The 19,299-nt window shown below is 41.7% G+C and overlaps 1 protein-coding gene across 2 annotated transcripts in view; it reads left to right on the forward strand.

The window, feature by feature from the left end:
- Nucleotides 1-19,299, forward strand: part of SAE1 (SUMO1 activating enzyme subunit 1) — a 57,025-nt gene that overhangs the window by 20,616 nt on the left and 17,110 nt on the right. For both annotated transcript variants that reach the window (XM_044667335.1, XM_044667334.1), the window contains exons 5-7: nucleotides 1,131-1,273; nucleotides 2,962-3,061; nucleotides 11,768-11,873. In XM_044667335.1, the coding sequence (XP_044523270.1) occupies nucleotides 1,131-1,273; nucleotides 2,962-3,061; nucleotides 11,768-11,873 (349 nt within the window). The remainder of the gene's footprint in view (nucleotides 1-1,130; nucleotides 1,274-2,961; nucleotides 3,062-11,767; nucleotides 11,874-19,299) is intronic.

Consider the following 19,299-nt stretch of genomic DNA (forward strand, 5'->3'; position numbering starts at 1 on the left):
ATCAACAGTGTGTATTTAGTGTCTCAATTTTCCCACATCTCCTTCAACATTTATCATTTTCCCTTTTGGTAATTGATCCAATTTGTTGGGTGTGATGTTATATTTTTTTCACTTTTCCTTAAGATAGGCATTCTTAACTTGGGGATTTGTGAACTCTCTTTTTAAAAATATTTTGAGCACTATTTCCATGTAATTGATTTGCACTGTGATTTCTGTAGGTTTTATTTTATGTGTTTAAAACACAATCTGAGGGCAGCTGGGTAGCTCAGTGGAGTGAGAGTCAGGCCTAGAGACAGGAGGTCCTAGGTTCAAACCTGGCCTCAGCCACTTCTCAGCTGTGTGACCCTGGGCAAGTCACTTGTCCCCCATTGCCTACCCTTACCACTCTTCCACCTATGAGACAATACACTGAAGTACAAGGGTTTAAAAAAAAAAAACACACAATCTGAGAAGGAGACCTTAAGCTTTTCTAGACTGCCATCAGGGGTCGAGGACACAGAAAAAGTTAAGAACTCCTGCCCAAAGAGGAAATGTGGTCTTTGGAAGTTGAATTTTTTTCTCCTTAAGTTATTTCATCCTATATGCTGGTATTTAAGCATTAAAATGTATTGGCTGAATGGGAAAGAGTAAAGCAAAAATATAGGATCTAAAGCCAGAGTACATGATTCTAACTCCAACATTTACTAGCTGTCTGATATTGAATGAGTCACACTCCATTAGTTCCAATAATCTAATCTTTAAATGACCTTCCTCACAGGGTTACTAAAGTATTTGTAGATATTAATATAAACATTTGATGTCATTGATCATTTGGAACATACTGAAAATGTCATGCTGCCATCATTCTTAGACACCATGTAGCTTGTGAAGTTCTTTGTTATATATTTTCATTTCTTTTTATTTTCATGTAAATTAATTACCAGTTTGTAACAACTTTGGCAGAACTTTGCTTTCTATATACTGAAACCTGCCTTTTTTCTTCTAATAATGGTATTCCAAAAACCTGTCTTACCAGTTTGAAACTAGTCTTAAACATGTCTACAGATCCTGTTCTTTAAAATAGTTAAATGTCAATAAGGTGAATCACTTGATTGCAAAAACTTACATCCAGCTTCTTTCTTTTTTCCTAGGTTTGTCTGACTTGCTGTTCCAGGGATGTCTTAGTTAAAATTGACCAGATCTGTTATAAAAATAGCATTAAGTTCTTTACTGGTGATGTTTTTGGCTACCATGGATACATGTTTGCTAATTTGGGAGAGCATGAGTTTGTGGAGTAAGTACTGGGGAAGGAGGGGAGTTCATAGCATCCTAAACATTAAATTGGATTTGATGGGAGGACACGGACAGCCTGAAATGCCACTGCTTTTAGCATTAAGATAGTTCAGTGGCATATTTCAACACATCCATGATCTTTGTTCATTCTCTCCACCAATGTAGTCCTTATGCTCTTGTAGCATTCTTTTCCATTCTTCTCTGTAAATTCTCCTTAGAGGATTCCCCCTACCCTTCTAATCTTGCTGGAGACCTTGCTCTAGCTGTCTTTCTCTTCCATAAATACTAAGGCACACTCAAAAGTGTTTTCCTATTACCTCAATTCCCGTAATTCCATTCTGTGAGGCAGTATTACATAGGGAAAAGAGAACAAGACCTGTGGTTGGAAGACCTGAGATTGACTTCTTCCTCCTTTCTGCATGAACTTCTAGGTCCTTTTGTAAAATGTAATCAAAGCACTGACTCTGTAGGCTCAGATGAGAGAGAAGACCTAGAGTGCCAGTACATTTTAGAGCACTCCAGAATAAGGGTGATTACTGTTGGGGGTGACCATCCCTTCTAGCGGTGTGTGTTGGGCTCTTCAGTTTATGTTGGCTCCACACACAGGTCCTTATTTTTAGGAATATAGTAATGCAGCCTGCTTAGATCCACCATTATGCCAACTCAAGTAATAGCCTCAAATGCACTCTGTGACACCTAATATGTGTGTGCACACACACACAGCTGTACCAGGCACTAGGGGAGGAGGGAGGAGTTGGACATTCATGCCCCTTAAAACAATGAGTGATTTGAACAACATAGACCCATAGATAGAAACTCTATCATTAAATTAAACCAAGGTAGTAGCCAGACTTAAGATCATTTTGGACTGATGTATAAAGCCCAGATTCTCTATTCCTTGCTAGGCAGTTTAAGCATTGTTTTTCAGGCTCTTATACATAAATGTATCATTTCTAAAATGCATTAGAACTGTACTCCAAAGGTGACTTCCTTTGCTTTGTTCATTGGCCTCTATTGGTAAATTCTGAAATCTAGAACATGGAGGTCCCTCCCTTCAGTTGGTACAGTCACTGTTACAGGTTTTGGTCTTTCAAGGGTTAGATCATGGAGCTTCTGGAGGAAAGGTGGTGGCTCAATAGTCCTGGGAATCTTCTTTGCCACAGTTGGGACTTGAGGGACAGGAGTGCGGTGGATGGAACTTTGGGTCTGGAGCCAGAGAACTTGGTTCAAATCTTAGCTCAGCCATCTGCTGTCTGGGTCACTCTGGGCAAATATCACTTGCCCTCTGTGGGCCCCAATCTCTTCTCTGTAAAATGAGGAAGTTGGACTAGATGTAGATGGTCCTCTAAGGCTCCTTCCATTTCTAAATCAGTGAGATCCAGGAGATACCTTCATCCTAATTTTCTGATGAGAGGTAAAAAGTCATTGGGTGTTGTGAGAGGTCCAGGTAGTTAGACTGAAAAGAATGCTAAGGCCCTTCTCACTGTGCGGGATTCATGGTTTCCATTTGGTTTGATGTCCGCAAAAGCTGGCCAACTATCACACCTGTCCAGAATTGAGTGGGTGCCCTTGAAGCAGAAACTGAACAAGTCTACATTTGAGATGGGTGGGGCAGGGGAGCAACAGTTAAACTAGAGTCCTTACAAAGTTTTCCCAGTCTGAGATTCTGTGGCTTGTGTCACTCCTTAGGGAGAAAACCAAAGTTCCCAAAGTCAGCCCAGGTGTGGAAGATGGCCCTGACACCAAGAAGGCAAAGTTGGATGCCACTGAAACAACGATGGTCAAAAAGGTAGATGCACCCTTTTTTGCCTTTCATCTTGCACAGAATTGGACGTGGGATGCCACCTCTGAAAATAGTGGTTTTCTTTGGGAAGAGTTAAATTGGCTACACTCCAGTTGTGCCTATTACTTTCATGCCATGCTTCTGGGGTAGGGGATTGAGCCTAGGGGGCTTTATCTTTGTATTCTTTTTCCTTTTCCACATCTATATTTTGAACAAAAGCCACACTGTTAGTGTTAGAAAACGGGTTCTAAAGTCTACTGTTGATGGAACTCTCCCAAGTCCTATAGACAATGTAATGTGATGGATTTGGAGACAAACGCTGGGCTCACAGGGGGGGTACAGGGGTCATTTATGGGGAAGGTGGCATTTGAGTAAGCCTTTGATAGAATATAAGGGGCAGAAAGAGATGGGTAGTCCATCAAAAGACATGGGCTACAGTGGAAGCAAAGACTCTGGGAAAGGGAGCATCTGGAGCAGGGACTATTAATCTGGAGTCCATGGATAGATTTTGAGGGAGCCAGGAACTTGATGGGGGGAAAATTAATATTTATATCAACATAATTCGTTTCCTTTGTGATGTTAGGCATTTTATACATTTAAAAACCCTCTTCTTACGTGGAATACCTTCTTGGCTTTACCAGACTCCCAAAGGGGGGTCCATGACAAAAAAAAAAAAAAAAAAAAAAAAAAAAAAGAGTTGAGACATTGATTGAAAGTTTGCCCCTGAAGCCAATGGCTTTGGGTAAGTCTTTTTCATTCAGTGAGCATTAGTTTCTTTACCTGTAAAATCAGAATGATAACATTTGAACTATACCTGTCACATGAGGTGGTTGTGACAAAAGCACTTTGAACCCTATAAATGTGAGCTGCTATTATTAAGATGATCATTTTAGAGATGGATACCTTCCAAACCCAGACTCCTGCTTCTAGAGAAGGTGGGGTGGTGGGGGTTAGCACTGCCCATAGGGCTATTTCTTTGTTTCATCAACTGCTTTGGAAATTGTTTTATTGTCTGAAGTGATGGAGAAGGGAAGAAGAGGAGAGAGGGACTGGTGAAATGAGGATGGAAAATGGGAGGGGCATTATTTGGGATTTTCACCTGAAAAGTTAGTGGAGTCTGAGGGCAAATCATACCTGGGATATTCCTGGGATACCTGACTATTTGATGTCTGATGTTTTGTGAAAAATAACAGGCAAAGTAGACATTCTACAAGGTTTGCGGGTGGTTTTTGTTTTTTTTTTAATCTCTTTTAAAGTGATTCCTATCTGCAAAAAAACTACAGTTATGGAACAAACTCTTAAGACTGTTGTTGTATTTTGTATTTTTCTATCATAAAGCTCGTGGCAAAAAATATGTCTTAAGGAAATTGTAAAGTCCATATCAAAATCTATTCATAGTAATAGCTTAATTATCCTCAGGGTGAATATTGGTGTTTTAGTCAAAACTTGGCTTTTTTTCCCATTTTTTCCTTCTGGCTCAGTCAAGCCCCTCTAGAATGGTGGGGAGACGGTTTGAGGGAGATGAATTGTTAACAAATGCAGGAGTATAAAAGCTGCATTGTGGATGCTGTCAGTTTATAAATCACACCCTCTTTATGAGGGTGACACTTGGCCTTGGTGAGGAGGGGTTTATGTCTTTAAGGCCTTCTGGAATTGGAGTAAGGCTTTCACATTTAAATAAAGTTAGTGCCCAGCTTTGTTAGCCATTCATAAGGCCTGCCCGTGCCCTGCTGAGCTGCTCTGGAAATCCCCTTATGGGAGCTACTTTCTCTTAACTATGAGGGGAATGCTGGCTGCCCTGTCAGGCACTTTGGGCCTTTGTGTCCCAGTCATCCAGCTTGTCGTTTAACAACCCTTCCTACCCAGCACCCAATTTTAAGGTATCAAAATATTCTCCAGCTGACATTGTTAGTCAGCTGTTTCCCTTGGACATTTTGAAGTAGGCCTCAAGCTTTTATCTATAAAGGTTTTGGTGCATACAATGCATTCCGATTGATCGGCTTTGGAATTCCAAACCTTGGCTTTGTGGAACCCACCAGCCAGTCCTTCATAGACCTGGGAGTCTGGGCCCCCTCCATTCCAGTTGTGGTTCTGCCTTTACTTATCTCTTTAGGCTTCAAAAATTGCCTCTGTGTATGAAGTATTTGGGTGTATCTTTCACTCTGTGGGCCCTCACTGCTTCAGACATTGCCCCTCTGTGAATGAAGGTAGTGGAGAGCAGGCACCTCAGCTTTTCCTGTGACTTTTTGGTGAGAGCTCCCCCCAAGGCAGGCTTTGTATTCCTAAATCTGCCTGGTGTGATGATGAGAAGTCTTAGAAGAACAAAGGAGGAACTCTTTAGGGAGGTGATGATTGAGTCCTTTCTGAATCTTTTGAATGCTTTTTGGAGGCCCAGAAAATACCAATAGGAATGATGAATACTCAGAGGTAGCCTAGCCCAGTCCTTTCTTTGTAGATGATGGAATAGAGGCACAAAGATGGCATGTGACCTGGCTGAAGTCACACAGGGTGAGGGCAGAGCCAGGGGTAATCCTGGGTATTCTGACCCTGCCCCCATTTTCTGGCACATGAGTGCAAGGTGGGGTTTCATGTGCAGACACTAAGGTACAGAGTTGTTTTGGCTTCCCCCTCCAAATTGGCAGTGCTATTTTACACTTGGATGTTTTGACTCTGCCTCCCTGAGCATTCCATTTTAGAGTCTGCTTCTATGTATCTTAGACTCATTGTTCTTTGTATTATACCCCCCAAAAGGCTCCTCTTTTACACAGGAGTCTTGGTAATATTTGAAGACAACTGTCATGTTCCCCCCCAGTCTACTTTTCTGCAAACTAAACAGCCCTAGTTCCTTTAGCCAGTCTTTGTATGGGGCTTAGCTTGAGGCCTTTAACCATCCTGCTTGCCTGCCTGAGGACTCTTTCCAGCTTATCATTATCCTTCGTGAAATGTGCCACCCAGAACTGAACACTGCCACAGGCGTGATCTGACTGACGCCAGCGTCAGCCTTCCCTCTGTGCTCACCTTTGTCCTGGATGAGGTGCCCCTCAGGGCAGCAGCCTGAGGTAGCCTGAGCCCTTTTGGCTGCTCTGTCATACTTTGGATTAGCTCACAGGCCACTAAACCCCTCAGATCACTTACAGACAAATTGCCATCTGGCCACTTGGCTTCTGTTTTTTAAAAGCCAAGTGTGAGACTTGACATTTATTTCCATTAAATTTCATCTTGCTACATTTGGCCCCACATTCTCGAGTGTCACTTTTCTTATCCTGAGTTTGTCATCTACTTGTTACTGATCTCTTTGAGTGTAGTGTAATCTGCATGTTTGACAAAACATGCTATCCATCTTTGCCTTTAATCCAGGGCATTGCTAAAAATGTCAAATGGCACGGGGCCATGCTTAGGTACCTAGGACACTCCACAAATTGGTTCTTTGTATCTAGTCATTCAGCTTGCCATTTTGAACCCACTTAACCACTCCATCTTATCCATAAAAAATAGCACAGAGACTTTGTCCTTTGCTTTGCTAAAACCTAGATGAACTACACGTAGGGTATTTCCCTCATCTGAGTCTTAACAGCATTGTCTCCCAAAAAAAGAAAATGACTTGCTGGTTCTGAAATCTCCAGCTAAGGAAAGTAGTGTTGAAACAAATTACCTTATGCTGCCCCTGCCACCAGACTGTTTAGGAGAAACAACCCAGACAGGACATCAGGGTGAGGAGGGAACCTGAGACACAGATCAGATCTGGGTCATAGAATCAGAGTTGGCAGGGACCTCATGTAGTCTAATCCCAACTTCCCGCCCCACAAAGGAATCTGCTTTGTAACATCCTTAACAGATGGTTTTTCAACCTCTGCGTGAATGCTTCCAATGACTAGGAGTTCACGCTACCAATTTTGTTGGATAACTAAGATTGATAGAAAGTTCTGCACTATGTTATAGAGAAAAAATGTATCTCCCTATGACTACTCCCCATTGCTTCTAGTTCTGCCTATTAGTGTCAAAAAGAAGTCAAATTTCTCTTTTCTGTGACAACTCCCCAATGGTTTGAAGACAGTTTGCACACTATGCTTGAACAACTTGTACATTCTCATTAGAAAGTACTTGCTAGTCTTTTACAGAGTAGGAAACTGAGGCCTTGGTTTTCTATCGGTAAGCTAGTTAGTGGGTAATGGCAAAAACTGAGATTCCAGGTCTCCTAATCCAGTGTGCTTTCTAATAAAAGCAGAAGTCGTAGTAAGAAGAAAATGAATGGTAGTTGATGTTTCTGTAGCTCTTGCGTTTACTGTGCCGTTGGATCCTCACAATGACTCTCTGGAGTGGGTGCTCTTGTTCTCTCCATTTGACAGGTAGAGGGAAGAAGGGGCTTGCCCCAGGGTTGCAGAACACTTAGTGTCTAAAGGAATTTGGACTTGGGTCCTTTTGGATCCTCTTGTATTTCCTGACTTAGTTGAATATGCAAATCGTGTAAGTAGCTACCAGTTAGATGATTACATATCTCTATATGGAACCAGGCTCAAAAGTAACAGTGCCTGTTTTCAAACTCAGTTTAAATTTGTGAACTTAGGAGAGACCTTGGAACTATTAATTTTTTTCTCTGTGCCCAGTTAATTAGAAGCCACATAATTCATATCTAAGTGTCCTCTCTATTACATATCTAGGGAAGACTCACAGAGAAAGTGACTGCCTACACTGGTGGAGGGAGTTTCCTTATAACCACTGAAATGGCTAGTCTAATGCTAAACCAGAGTCTCTCCATTATCCTTAGGCTGGGGAAACTTCCACTCTGTCATCTGACCTTTGGATCAGTTAGTCTTAGTTTGGCCAGGCTGGTCCAAGAGCAACCATTGAGTGTCTGTTCTGGGCACTATTGGACAGGTTACCTTCTTGTTTACATGGCCCTTTAAAGACAACATCCTTCAAGGTAAGTCACACAAGAATTGGACCATTATTTTTCAGAGGAGGCAGCTGGCTCAGGGTGCTTTATTTGTTCCAGCTGTCCATATAGTTAAGTGATGAAAGCAGGACCTCACCCCAGTTCTTTTAACTGCCAGTCTGCTTTATTTCCATCATTATGGCCCAGCCTGCTCAGGTGGTCCTCAGGTTCTTCCTGTAAAAGGAAGAGGTAAGCTGGATTTTTATGGACCTACTACTCTAAAACTCTCTGAGCCTGTAAAAATATAAATCATATTTGAGTTGGAAGAGACCAGAAGAGATGGGTCTAATCGCATTTCCTTCTTTGTGGATGAGGCTGTTAAATTGCTTATCTCAGGTCCCAATGGGTAAGTGAGACCAGGGCAGTGTTCTCTCTTCCCTGCATCCCATTGAGCCTGATTCATGGAAGAGCCAAGTCTTGGTGTCTGTGACCAAGCCTGTTGGCAAGAAAGAATGAGGACTTTCTTTCACTCTAAATTCACTCACCTTAATAGATGGAGGACCTAATTGATTGTCTGAAAGAAAGACTTTCTAGTAATGGTGATGCCTTTCATTTGTTCCTGTGTGGTAGGTGTGGCACAGGGGTTAGGGGCAGAGAATTTGACAGGTGTAGAACTCCTGAGGCACTAGGCAAGTAGCAAAGGAATTTGCCCAAGTCAGCAAGGCCTGGAACATGTGTCTGCTGATTTAGAATACCCTATTCTTTCCATTAAACTATGCTGTTTTTCCGTAGGACTCTTCAAGTAGCCCATAATTTTGCCCTGTGCCATGGATGTACTAGATGAAGTCCAGTAGTTCCAGAAAACCTTGGCAGTCATAAGAATAAGGGGGGGAAAATCTAATAAAATAGCCCTTACCTAGTATTGGGGCGGGGGGGGGGGAGCCAAGTGATGCCTCTGAATGAATGTTCATAGTTTTCTAAACTTTTCTTTTAAAAAAGTATCTTATTCTTCTAGCCAATTGTATCCCCAGAAATGCAGCTTAATAGCTTGATTCTCTTAAGACTTCCCTATGAGCTGCTCCAGTACTCAACATGAGTAGGTTAGCTAGCTAGCAATCTTTTGAGATGAGTCTCATTTGCCCAAAGGGCAAGGGGCCAACCAAATAAACTGTGGCATGTCATATAGCACTGTTTGCAATGTGTTGGAACTGCCAGGCAGCAGTAGTAGGAAGGAAGAAAACCATGTTTGTTTAATCTTCTTCAGCAGTTAGAAGGTCTTTGGTTAAAAGCATTTTGATACTGCTTGAATGACATGGTTACACTGCCCAATATCTGATACTCACCTTTCAGCATATGTTAACAGGCTTTTCAAACAAACAGACTCTTACTCTCTCTTAGAATGGATACTAGGTATCCACGTCAAGGCACAAGAGCAATAAGGGATAGGGGATTGGGTTTAAGTAACTTGCCCAGGGTCACACAGCTAGGAAGTATCTGCAACCTCATTTGAACTCAGAACCTCTCATCTCTAGGTTGGTTCTCTATCCTCTGAGCCACCAACCTGCCCCACATCTAATAATTTATTGACTTCTCTTAATGGTAATTTTCTCCTTAAGTGGAGTAATCACTAGGTGAATTGCTAGTCTGAATTTGCTTTCTTGCCAAGAAGGGGGAATTGATTGTTTGGGATGGAAATGATTGGATTGTTAGAGAGAATTGACATTCTTTTTTAGAGTTTGAGATAAAAGAAAGAAAAAATTGAGAATACTCTTTGACACCTACTCTGTAGGCAGACTTGGAGAGAAAAAATTTGAAAGAGAGTCAGAGAAAGGATTGGGAGGATCCTATGGCCTAAAATTCTGCAGGGGAAGTCAGCCTGTGTAGAATGAGAAGTTCTCAAGATTTAAATTTTGAAGACACAAAGAAACTGTTCTGGTGAGGAAGAAAAGAGAGAATTGCCTATAAAGAAACCAATTTGGATGCCCAGGGAACTCACTACTCAGATTTTAAAAGGATATGTGTAAAAATGGATCCAAGGGGGAGGTAACAGAAGATTCAGATAAAAATGTGGCAGAGGCCTGTCAGAATAATATCAGTTGTACTAAATCTCTCCTGGTAAACTGGGACTGCCAAGGATGCTGAAGGAGAACCAAAGGGTTTTTTTAGCTCCTTGGAGAGGAGAATTAAAGAAGGGCTAGGGATAGTTTCTGCTTGTCTGGGATGAAACCTAGAAAAGACAGCAGTTCAACCCTGAAACTGTTTTTGTCTTCTCTGCCAGGTAGAATGATCTTTAAACTGAAGAAGACAGAACAGAAATAATTAAGGAATTAATACCCACTGTCCCAAGTTCAAATCACTAGGATCCTCACTCCTTGAAAGAAATGGCAAATATATTGCTACCCTACTTTGAGGAGTCTTTGAAAGGTTATGGAGATTGGGAGAGGCACCACAAGATTAGAGATGGGTCGATTCTCAGTTTAAAAAAAAAAAAAAAAAGAATGGACTTTGAATACTAGCGACCAGTAAGCTCACTGAATCCTGGCAGAATTCAAAATAAAACATCTTTAAGAGGCTGGTTAGTGATCATAAGAGAGCCAACATGACTTCATTAAGAATTGGTTGTGCCAGAATAACCATCTTTCACAGAAGCAGATTTAGACTCAGTAAAAAGAAAAAAACCTTCCTAGTGACTGGGGCTAGGCAACATTGGAATGGACTCTCTTTGGAGATGGTAGATTATCCCTCCCCAGAAGTCTGTGGGCCCATCCTGGATGACCATTTGCTGGAATGCTGTAGAAGGTGTGGCTTCTTGAAGTCTGGGTTGGACTGGATGGCCTTTAAAGGCCCTTTCCCCTTAGTGAGATTGATATCACTCAGATCCTGTTCCAGTCCATTTTCATGGACTATTCACCTTCTTTGTGATTTTTGGTTTAATTACATCTAAAGTTGCCTGAAAAATTGAAACTCCTAATGGGCATTTGACAAATTGTATTGGTTGTGATTTCCTGAACTAGAACTGGAAGGGACTTAGAGGTCATCTCATGTCCAATTCCCTGTGAAAGGGAAGGATGACTGGACAGATGCTTTACATGGTCAGGGACCACCATCTAGCCTTGGCTGAATCATCTTCTGTCATCTCCTCCTATGACAAGTAACTCACTCCCTGTACCATTGTCAGCTGGCCCTTATTAGAAACTTCTGCCCTCTGGCTTCTCTCTTTTGCTCCTTGTTTTCTTTTCAGGGATAAAAAATAATCAAGCTTATTCTCTGTTTTATTTGTAGAACTATGATAAGACTTTTAAAAACAAAGGATTCTGGTTAATATGAAATCAATTCTCTTCAGACACCCATGTAAATAAAGTCAGAGTAAGGGAACTATACTGTTCTTATTTTTGGAATAAAGTAACTGAAGCGTGGAGGTTTTCATTTGGAGGTGGACAAGACCTTAAAATTTACCTAGTCAAACCTTTTCATTTTAGAAAAAAAGAGGGAAGACATGTAGCCCCAGGGAAGGGAAATGAGATTTTCAGGGTCAGTGGTAAGTAGAGAAACTAGGAATAGAAAATGTTAGAGAGATTTCCTGTCTTTGTGTTCTTTCCACAGCCCACCTTTGCCTTGCCTTCCCTAAGAAAAGCAAAGTTGTCAAAAGAGCCAGGAGTTGGGTATTACTCTCTGCATATCTTCGTTTTCTGATTCAGATGTCCTGCTTTGGCTTTCCTTGAGAGTTGTAAAATGGACGTCACTTGTAGAATTGTTACCTCCTGGAGGAGATTGTGATTGCACAAACCCCGGGCTGATATGCTTTGGAGTTAAGACAACTTTGGTTTTTTGTCCCACAGAAAGTGGTTTTCTGTCCATTCAAGGAGGCTCTGGAGGTGGATTGGAGCAGTGACAAGGCCAAGGCAGCCCTCAGACGGACCACTTGTGATTATTTTCTGCTCCAAGGTAAAGCTCTGACCTCCAAAAAAGACCCACACCTCTTGGCTTGGGATAGGTGATGTGAACACACTGTATTTGGGCCTGTGCTGATGTTGGTAGTTGTCATCAGGCTTAGTAGACATGTGTGAGAGAATTTGTTTTCTCTTAAGTAATCTAAGTTACTGTACAATCTTGGATAGGAAGCTGGCAGGCCAAGACCAAAAGGTAAATTTTTCCTCTTCTGTTGATCTCTTGCCCCTTATTCAAAGGAAGTTAGTTTTTCAATTGGAAAATTATCTCTTTAAAATTGGCTTGGTATATTTTAAAGGTAGGACTGAACGATCTATAGTTGAACAGGTAAGAAAACTGAGGTCCAGACAGAGGAAATGGGGCAGTTTGCATTTTACCTTTTCTCTCTTCCTATTGGATTTGCCATTTCACTCACACTGTTCCCTTTCCTACTGCTCAGGAAACTTTGATTCTGATTGTACATTTATTCACTGAACATTGACTAGATGCGTCCTATGTGTTTTGAGACTAGATATGATGGCTTGTGGTATGGTAGGGGCCTGGAGTTTAAAGGTTGGGCCAGTGATGCATGATATACCCATTACTGGGGACCAGTATACCATTACTGGGGAATTAGCATTAGAGACTCTGGCTCCTCACCATGTTGGTGGCTGCAAGGATGAACTTTCTGGCTAAAGTAGCTCTCAGAGATCACCTGCTAAGAAGTAGGAAGGTTATGCTCTCTAATGATAAAGAAAGTAGCCATATTGTCCCAGTGAAGTATAAGGCCCTTTGATAAATACCAAGACACCAAGGAAGACCAGGACCTTCCCTCAGGGAGCTTTTTTTGTTTTTAATTTCTCCATACTGGGACTTTTGTGGTTTTCTCATGCTGTCAGTTGCTTTGGGAGAGACATGGGAACATCACCAAATTGAGTCAGGAGAACTGGATTTTTTAACATTGGCCAAATTGACAGATTTGCTGGACATCATAATAAACTACTCATGGAATTTTAACCAACATAAAGATGCTTTATTAGTCTCTTTCTGCTCCTGCCCATCTTCCCCTTTGCCAAAGTGCCAATTTTTTTTTAAAAAATTAAATTTCTTTTAAGCTCTGCATACTCTTTCTTGCATCTCCCCTCTGAGTCCATCACTTCTCTATCTAGAGGTAGATCTGAACCTAGTTTAAAGTTCTTTAAATCTTCCAAAGTTAATTGTTTTTATAGCATAGTTGTTATCAATTCCTTTCACATCAGTTCACACTATCTTCCCTAAAACTATCTGCCTCCTCATTTCTTATGTCACAATAGCATTCCATCACATACAAAACTACAACTTGTTCAGCCACTCCCCAATTAATCAGTATTCCCTCAATTTCAGATTCTATGCCACCATGAATAGCTTTAAATATTTTTGTATTTATAGGTCCTTTCCCTCTTTTATTTCTTTGGAGTATAGACAGACCTATTAATTGGTGTGGCCCAAAGAGTATAGATCTGCACAGTTCAATAGCTTGTACCAGTACCAGATTGCTTTTCAGAGTGGCCAGACCAGGACTGGTTTACAGCTCCACCAATAGTGCATCAGTGTCCCTGTTTTCCCACTGTCTTTCCAGTATTTGTCATTTCCCTTTTTTGTCTTAGATTGCTTTCTCTGAAAACTGCTTGTTCATATCCTTTGGCCATTTTATCAGGGGCCCCACAAAGTGATTTTAAAGCACTTAGAGATCTGATTATCCTCCTTCTTCCCCTTATCAATTGTCATGACTTCCTGTTCCAGGATCAAATGTAAAATCATCTGCTTTTAAAGTCTTTCATAATGTGCCCCCTTCTGCTTTTCCAGTCTTCTTACTCCTCCACGTTCTCTTTGATCCAGTGACACTGACTCCTGGCTGACCCTTTCCCTGGTTGTGCACCATTCCCACAATGCTCCTCCATTCCCCCTGAAGTCTCCTGGCTTCCTTCAAAACTCAGTTCACATCCTACCTGGTACAGGATGCCTTTCCCATCAGGAACAAATGCATCCTTCTCTCCCAACCCCACCCCCATGTCTTCCCTCTGAGATTGCCTTTTATCTACCCTGGCTTTAGCTTGTTTGCGCATGTCTGTTTGTATGTTGTCTCTCTATTAGATTGTGAGCACTTTGAGAGCAGGACTGGCTTTTGCCTTTCATGGTATCCCCAATACTTAGCTCCATGGAGCCAGGAGATGTTTGTTGACTAACTGACTGAGAAGGGCCTTATGGAGGATTCAGGAGGCAAGAATGCCAACAGGATGAACTGTAGACTGCACCCTTGTAGTGAGGGCCTACCTCAGGTATGTGTACTGCCCGCCTTAGATGAAAAGATGTGCTGGAGGGGCTATGTGAATGTCACATGTAGAGGTTAAGTAGTCCAACTTCCTGACTTAATGATTAAGAAGGCAGCCAACTAGAAGTCCCTGTTATGTATCAGGCACAGAACTAAGCCCTGGAGGGACAGTTCCTACCCTCAAGAGGGCTTACAGTCTAATGGGGAAAGTAGCTGCAAACAACTAGGGAAAGACAAGATTAATTCAGTATAAATTGGGGAGGGGGGTTGTAATCTCAGAGGGATGCCCTGGCATTAAAGAGGATCAGGAAAGGATTCTGGTACCAGGGGGACTTCAGCTAAGACTGGAAGGAAGCCAGGAAGTAGATAAAGAAAAAGATATCCCAGGGATGAGTGACAGCCAGAGGAAATGTCTGGAGTCAGGAGGAGGTGGTGTTTGTATGAGGAACAGTTAGGAGGCCATTGTCAGAGACTCAGAGGATGTGGAAGGGGCTAAGGTGAAAGAAATCTGGAAAGGCTGGAAAGGATCAAGTTACAAAAATCCTGTAGGCAACAGGGAGCTCTGGAGTTTATTGACCAGAAGGATGACATATAAAGAATCGAGGAAAGAGAGGACCAGCAGTTTGGCCAGAGTCCTGCAAGCCAGTAAGTAGCAGAGCTGGGCCTCAAATCTAGGCCCTGTGCTCTCTGTCCAAGACCCTCCCCAGCGAAAGAAAAGCCTATCCTTTCCTTCCCGCAGTCCCTTCCCCTGCCCTTCTCTAGGTGCATAGGATTTGGCTTCCCTTAGGAAACTTGAAGGGTTCCTCATGTTCCATTCAGAATCTGCCATTCCTAATGTAGCCCCTCTGGTATTGAGGCATTTTTCCATTTAACACTGACATATACCCTATGCCGGACAGAGCAAAAGAGCACTCTTCTGTGGCAGTTTTTCCACTAGTACCTGTCCTCTAAGCTAAGGAACTTCTTTATTATTCTCCCACGGCATGTTTGAAAACACTGAGTCTCAGCTGGTTTCCTGTGGCAAAAAATGGACTTTGATTTGTTCTTTTTTTTGAGGTTTCCATAAGTTTATCATAACAGGAGTGCTAAAAATATCAGGGCTGGTATGGAAACATTAACTTACCACAGCAAATAATAACACAGTTGAACTTCAAGCAGGAAGGAATGGATTTCATCTCAGTAAGAGAATGCATGAAAAGTCAGTTCACTTGACTTTTAAAGTATTTGTTCCAGTGAGCTAATTAACTGACAGCTATAAGGAGGATGGAGGAAAGTGCTTAGGTATGAAAGACTTAGCTACTCTGATCAAGGCAGTGATCCAAAACAATTCTGAAGGACTCATGATGAAAAATGCCTTTTACCTCCAGAGAGAGCACTGAGGAACTCTTGAGTGCAGATGGAAGTAGAATTTTTTCACTATTTTTTTCTTCCAACGTGAGCTAATATGGAAATGTCTTACATGATTTCATATGTATCATTGATAATCCCATTGCTTGCAAAGAAGAGAATTTAGAAATAGTTTTTAAGTGAATTTTTTAAAAATGATCAAGAATAAATAATTTTTTAAATGAAAAACAAAAAAAAATTGATCTTTTAATATCCTTGTAACTTGATGGATGTATGGTGGTAGTTCCAAGTTGTTTTATTTTGAATTTCTCTGCTTATTAGTAAATCTCAACACTTCTAGATGCTTATTGATAATGTTGCATCTCAAAAACTCATTCATATCAAAATTTCCACTTATTTTTTATTATGAATTTGACAAACATCAACTAATGGACATTTATTCCTTTTTCTCTTTGTAAAACTATGTGCAGTAATAAAAGTTTATCAGTAAGAGAAAAAAAGGCATGTACTTAGATAATAACAGAATATTGGTGACCTCTCAAATGCCCTAACTTCCCACTTCCTCTGTCTTCTGTTCTATGGAGACCTACTCCTGCACTCTACCTCAGCTGGTAGAATGGTAATACCTTTGCTCTGGCCATCACCCAGAAGACTTCCATTCCCATCAAGAACTCCAAAATTATTTTATCTGATGACAGTATTTTATCCCCTCATCTCCCCCTGTCTTATTACTTCAGTCTATTATACTTATCCTTACTTCCAGTTTCTCCACTGCTAGTGCCTTCCCACATCATCATCCCTGCTCTGCTTATACTCTCCTCCTTTCCCAATCCCACCCCCCTCAGAGGGCTACTTCAACACCACCTATGGCCTTCTCTTGAATCTCCTCTCCTGTCACCAGTCACGCCTTGCCAAAGCCTAACTCTGGGCTGTTTTCACAATTCACTTCCGTTGTTTTAATTCAAGTAGGTAGATGAAGGGGGGGGGGGGTATTGTCATTGTTTCCATACAGATTTGTTACACAGTCTCACCTGGGCCTTCGCTAGCAAGATGGTTTTAATAGCCTCCTAACACCATTGGAGAGATTGCTGGCTCTGGAGTTAGAGCCCACCTCTAGTACTTATTAACCTGTGTGACTGAGTAAGTCACTTCACAGTCCTGGGCCCCAGGTACTTGTTTGTCAAATGAAGGCCTCTGAAGAAGACCCTTCTGGTTTTATATGATCCTAGGATAGTGCTCCTCCCTAATTAGTTCTGTCCCTCTCACCACAGGGACTGTTTGACACCTGATTCTTTCCTCAAGCCCCTCCACAGGGCTCCTGCTCCTGGACCATGTTAGCCAAAGATCATGCCTCATACTGCACCAGAAAATTAAAGCCAATTTCCTTCTTAACTGTTATCTTCTATTTCTACTACCCTGCAACTAGGACCTCTATTGGATAGGATTGTTAGGCTCAGTAGGAAAGCTTGAATTCAAATCCTGCCTCAGATTTTTCCTAGCTTTGTAACCATGGGCAAATCACTCACTCTCTCTGAGCCTCCATTTCCTCAGCTATAAAAGGGAATAGTTTCTATTTCAAAAGATGAAGACCACTGAAATAGTATGTGGGAAATGCTTTGCCAGTCTTAAAGTACCTTATAAATGTTATTGTTTTGGTAGTCATTTCCTCCTTTCTTCATGGCTTCATGCTACTTTTGCTTGATCCCATCTTAGCCAGCTAACGAACACCCCCCCTACCCCCCCATCAATCACTCTCTTGAATTTTCCATCTCTCTGTCTACTGGTAGGAATCAATTTCTGTCTTTCTCTGCTCTTTACAACCAGAATCCCAAGGCTCCTTCCCTAGCCTTAAAAAAAAATCCTCACTAGATCTTCTCATCCAAGCTAACTGAATCTCTCCTTTTAGCTAAACTTTTCCCACTCATTTCCTTGGCTTCCTTTCTTTTCCTTGCACTGTCTTTTAAATCCTTTTTATTTCAAGCTGATGTCCAGACTCGTTTACCTGAAATTGCTCTCTCCAGAGTTAGCAGTGATCTCTCAGTTGTCCACAAGCCTTTCCCTCTCCTGACCTCCACCCAGAGCCAAAGCAATTTTTCCTAAGGGCATTATCCTTCTCCTGCTCAGTAAGTGTCAGTGGCTCCCTGCTATTTGTGGGATCAGCTCTTCTGCTAGTATTTAAATGAACTCTTCCTAACCTGGCCCCTCTCTAGCTTTTACAGTCTTTTTACAAATTATGGTCCAGCCCCATTTTTGCTTTACATGATGGTCCAGGTCCTGCCTTTGCACTGTGTGTTTGCCAAGCTTGGAATGCTCTCCATTCTTACCTCTGCTTCTAAGATCACTTCAAGTGCCACCTTCTGCAGAACATTTCCTCTTGTCCCCACAGCACTTGGTGCCCCATACCCTCTGAGGTTACCTTTCCACCTATTTAACTTTTCCATAATTGACATTGAGGTAGAAATAATGACCTTTGAGTTAGGGAATACTTCTAGGGAGTCATACACTATGGCTGGAGCAGAGTGTAGATGTAAGTTGGAGAATAGGCATTGTTCCTAGCAGTCATGTTAGTAATTTCAGGATGAAAGTACTGTTCAGAGCTTTATTTAAAAGGGGGGGGGGTTCTCAATTCTGCCCCGGAGATGCGAAATTCTTTGATTCAGACCCTGGGCCATGGAGACTCTAGATTTTGTTCTGGTGCAGGCTTCCCCACACTACACCCCCCTAAAAAGGCAGGCTAATTTTGTTAGGTTATCTCTGATGTTCTGATTTCCATTCTCACTTGTACTAATTTGTGTGGCTTTCTGGATATCCCTTGGAATTTTTATTGATTCTCTATTTTTGGTCTCATTCAGTTCCTTGGCTGGACAGTCTTTTAGCCTTAAGTCTATTACCCAGTCAGTTTTATGGCTGTAAACAAAATACACTGGAATCATTCTCATTCTTACTGTCAAACTAGTAATGACCTAAATTGGCTGTCCCTAGTTTAGTGTTACTGCTTGTCACGTCTTGGGTCATTGATTGGTTCTCATTCTAAAGTTCATTTTTTTCCCTGCCCCCCAAAACTTGGCATCTTTGGCTCTTGCCCTTCTACAGATAGTTTAGTCACCTGAGGAGGCAACAAGGCTCAGTAGAAGAAGGCTAAATTTAGGTTCAGAGGACCCAGTTTGGTCTGCCTTTTGCTCTGTGACCTTGTAGAAATGTCTTGACCACTCTATGTCAGATTGGTTCTGTCATATGATAGACTTGACCTCAAAGATCTCTAAAATCTCTTCTGACTTTTTTTTTAAACCCATCCTTCTGTCTTAGAATCAATAGTATGTGTTTGTTCCAATGCAGAAGAGCGGTAAGGGCTAGGCAATGGGGGTTAAGTGACTTGCCTGGGGTTGCACAGCTAGGAGGAAGTGTCTTGAGGCCAGATTTTGAACCCATGACCTCCCATCCAGGCCTGGTACTCTATCCACTGAGCCACTGAGCTACCCCTCTTCTGACTCTTAAATTGATGAATCAAGCTCTGGATCCTCCTACCTTGACTTTCAGAAATTAAACACCAGCTCACAGACAATTTATCTTGGCAAACAATTTTTCCCAAAGCATTTTTATTCTCACCCTCCACAAGCTTCACGTGGATATAGAAATCTACAGTTGGGATAAAAAACAGTAGACAGTCGTAGATGTTTTGTTGTCCAGAGCTTTTTGGGGACTGTTATTCAGATTAGGGAAAATGGAGTCCAAGAACAGAACCAGCTGAACCCTTGTCGATCTGAAGCTGTTGTGACCAAGAATATT

The sequence above is a fragment of the Gracilinanus agilis genome, chromosome 3 (assembly GCF_016433145.1).
Source record: "Gracilinanus agilis isolate LMUSP501 chromosome 3, AgileGrace, whole genome shotgun sequence".
Classification (NCBI taxonomy): domain Eukaryota; kingdom Metazoa; phylum Chordata; class Mammalia; order Didelphimorphia; family Didelphidae; genus Gracilinanus; species Gracilinanus agilis.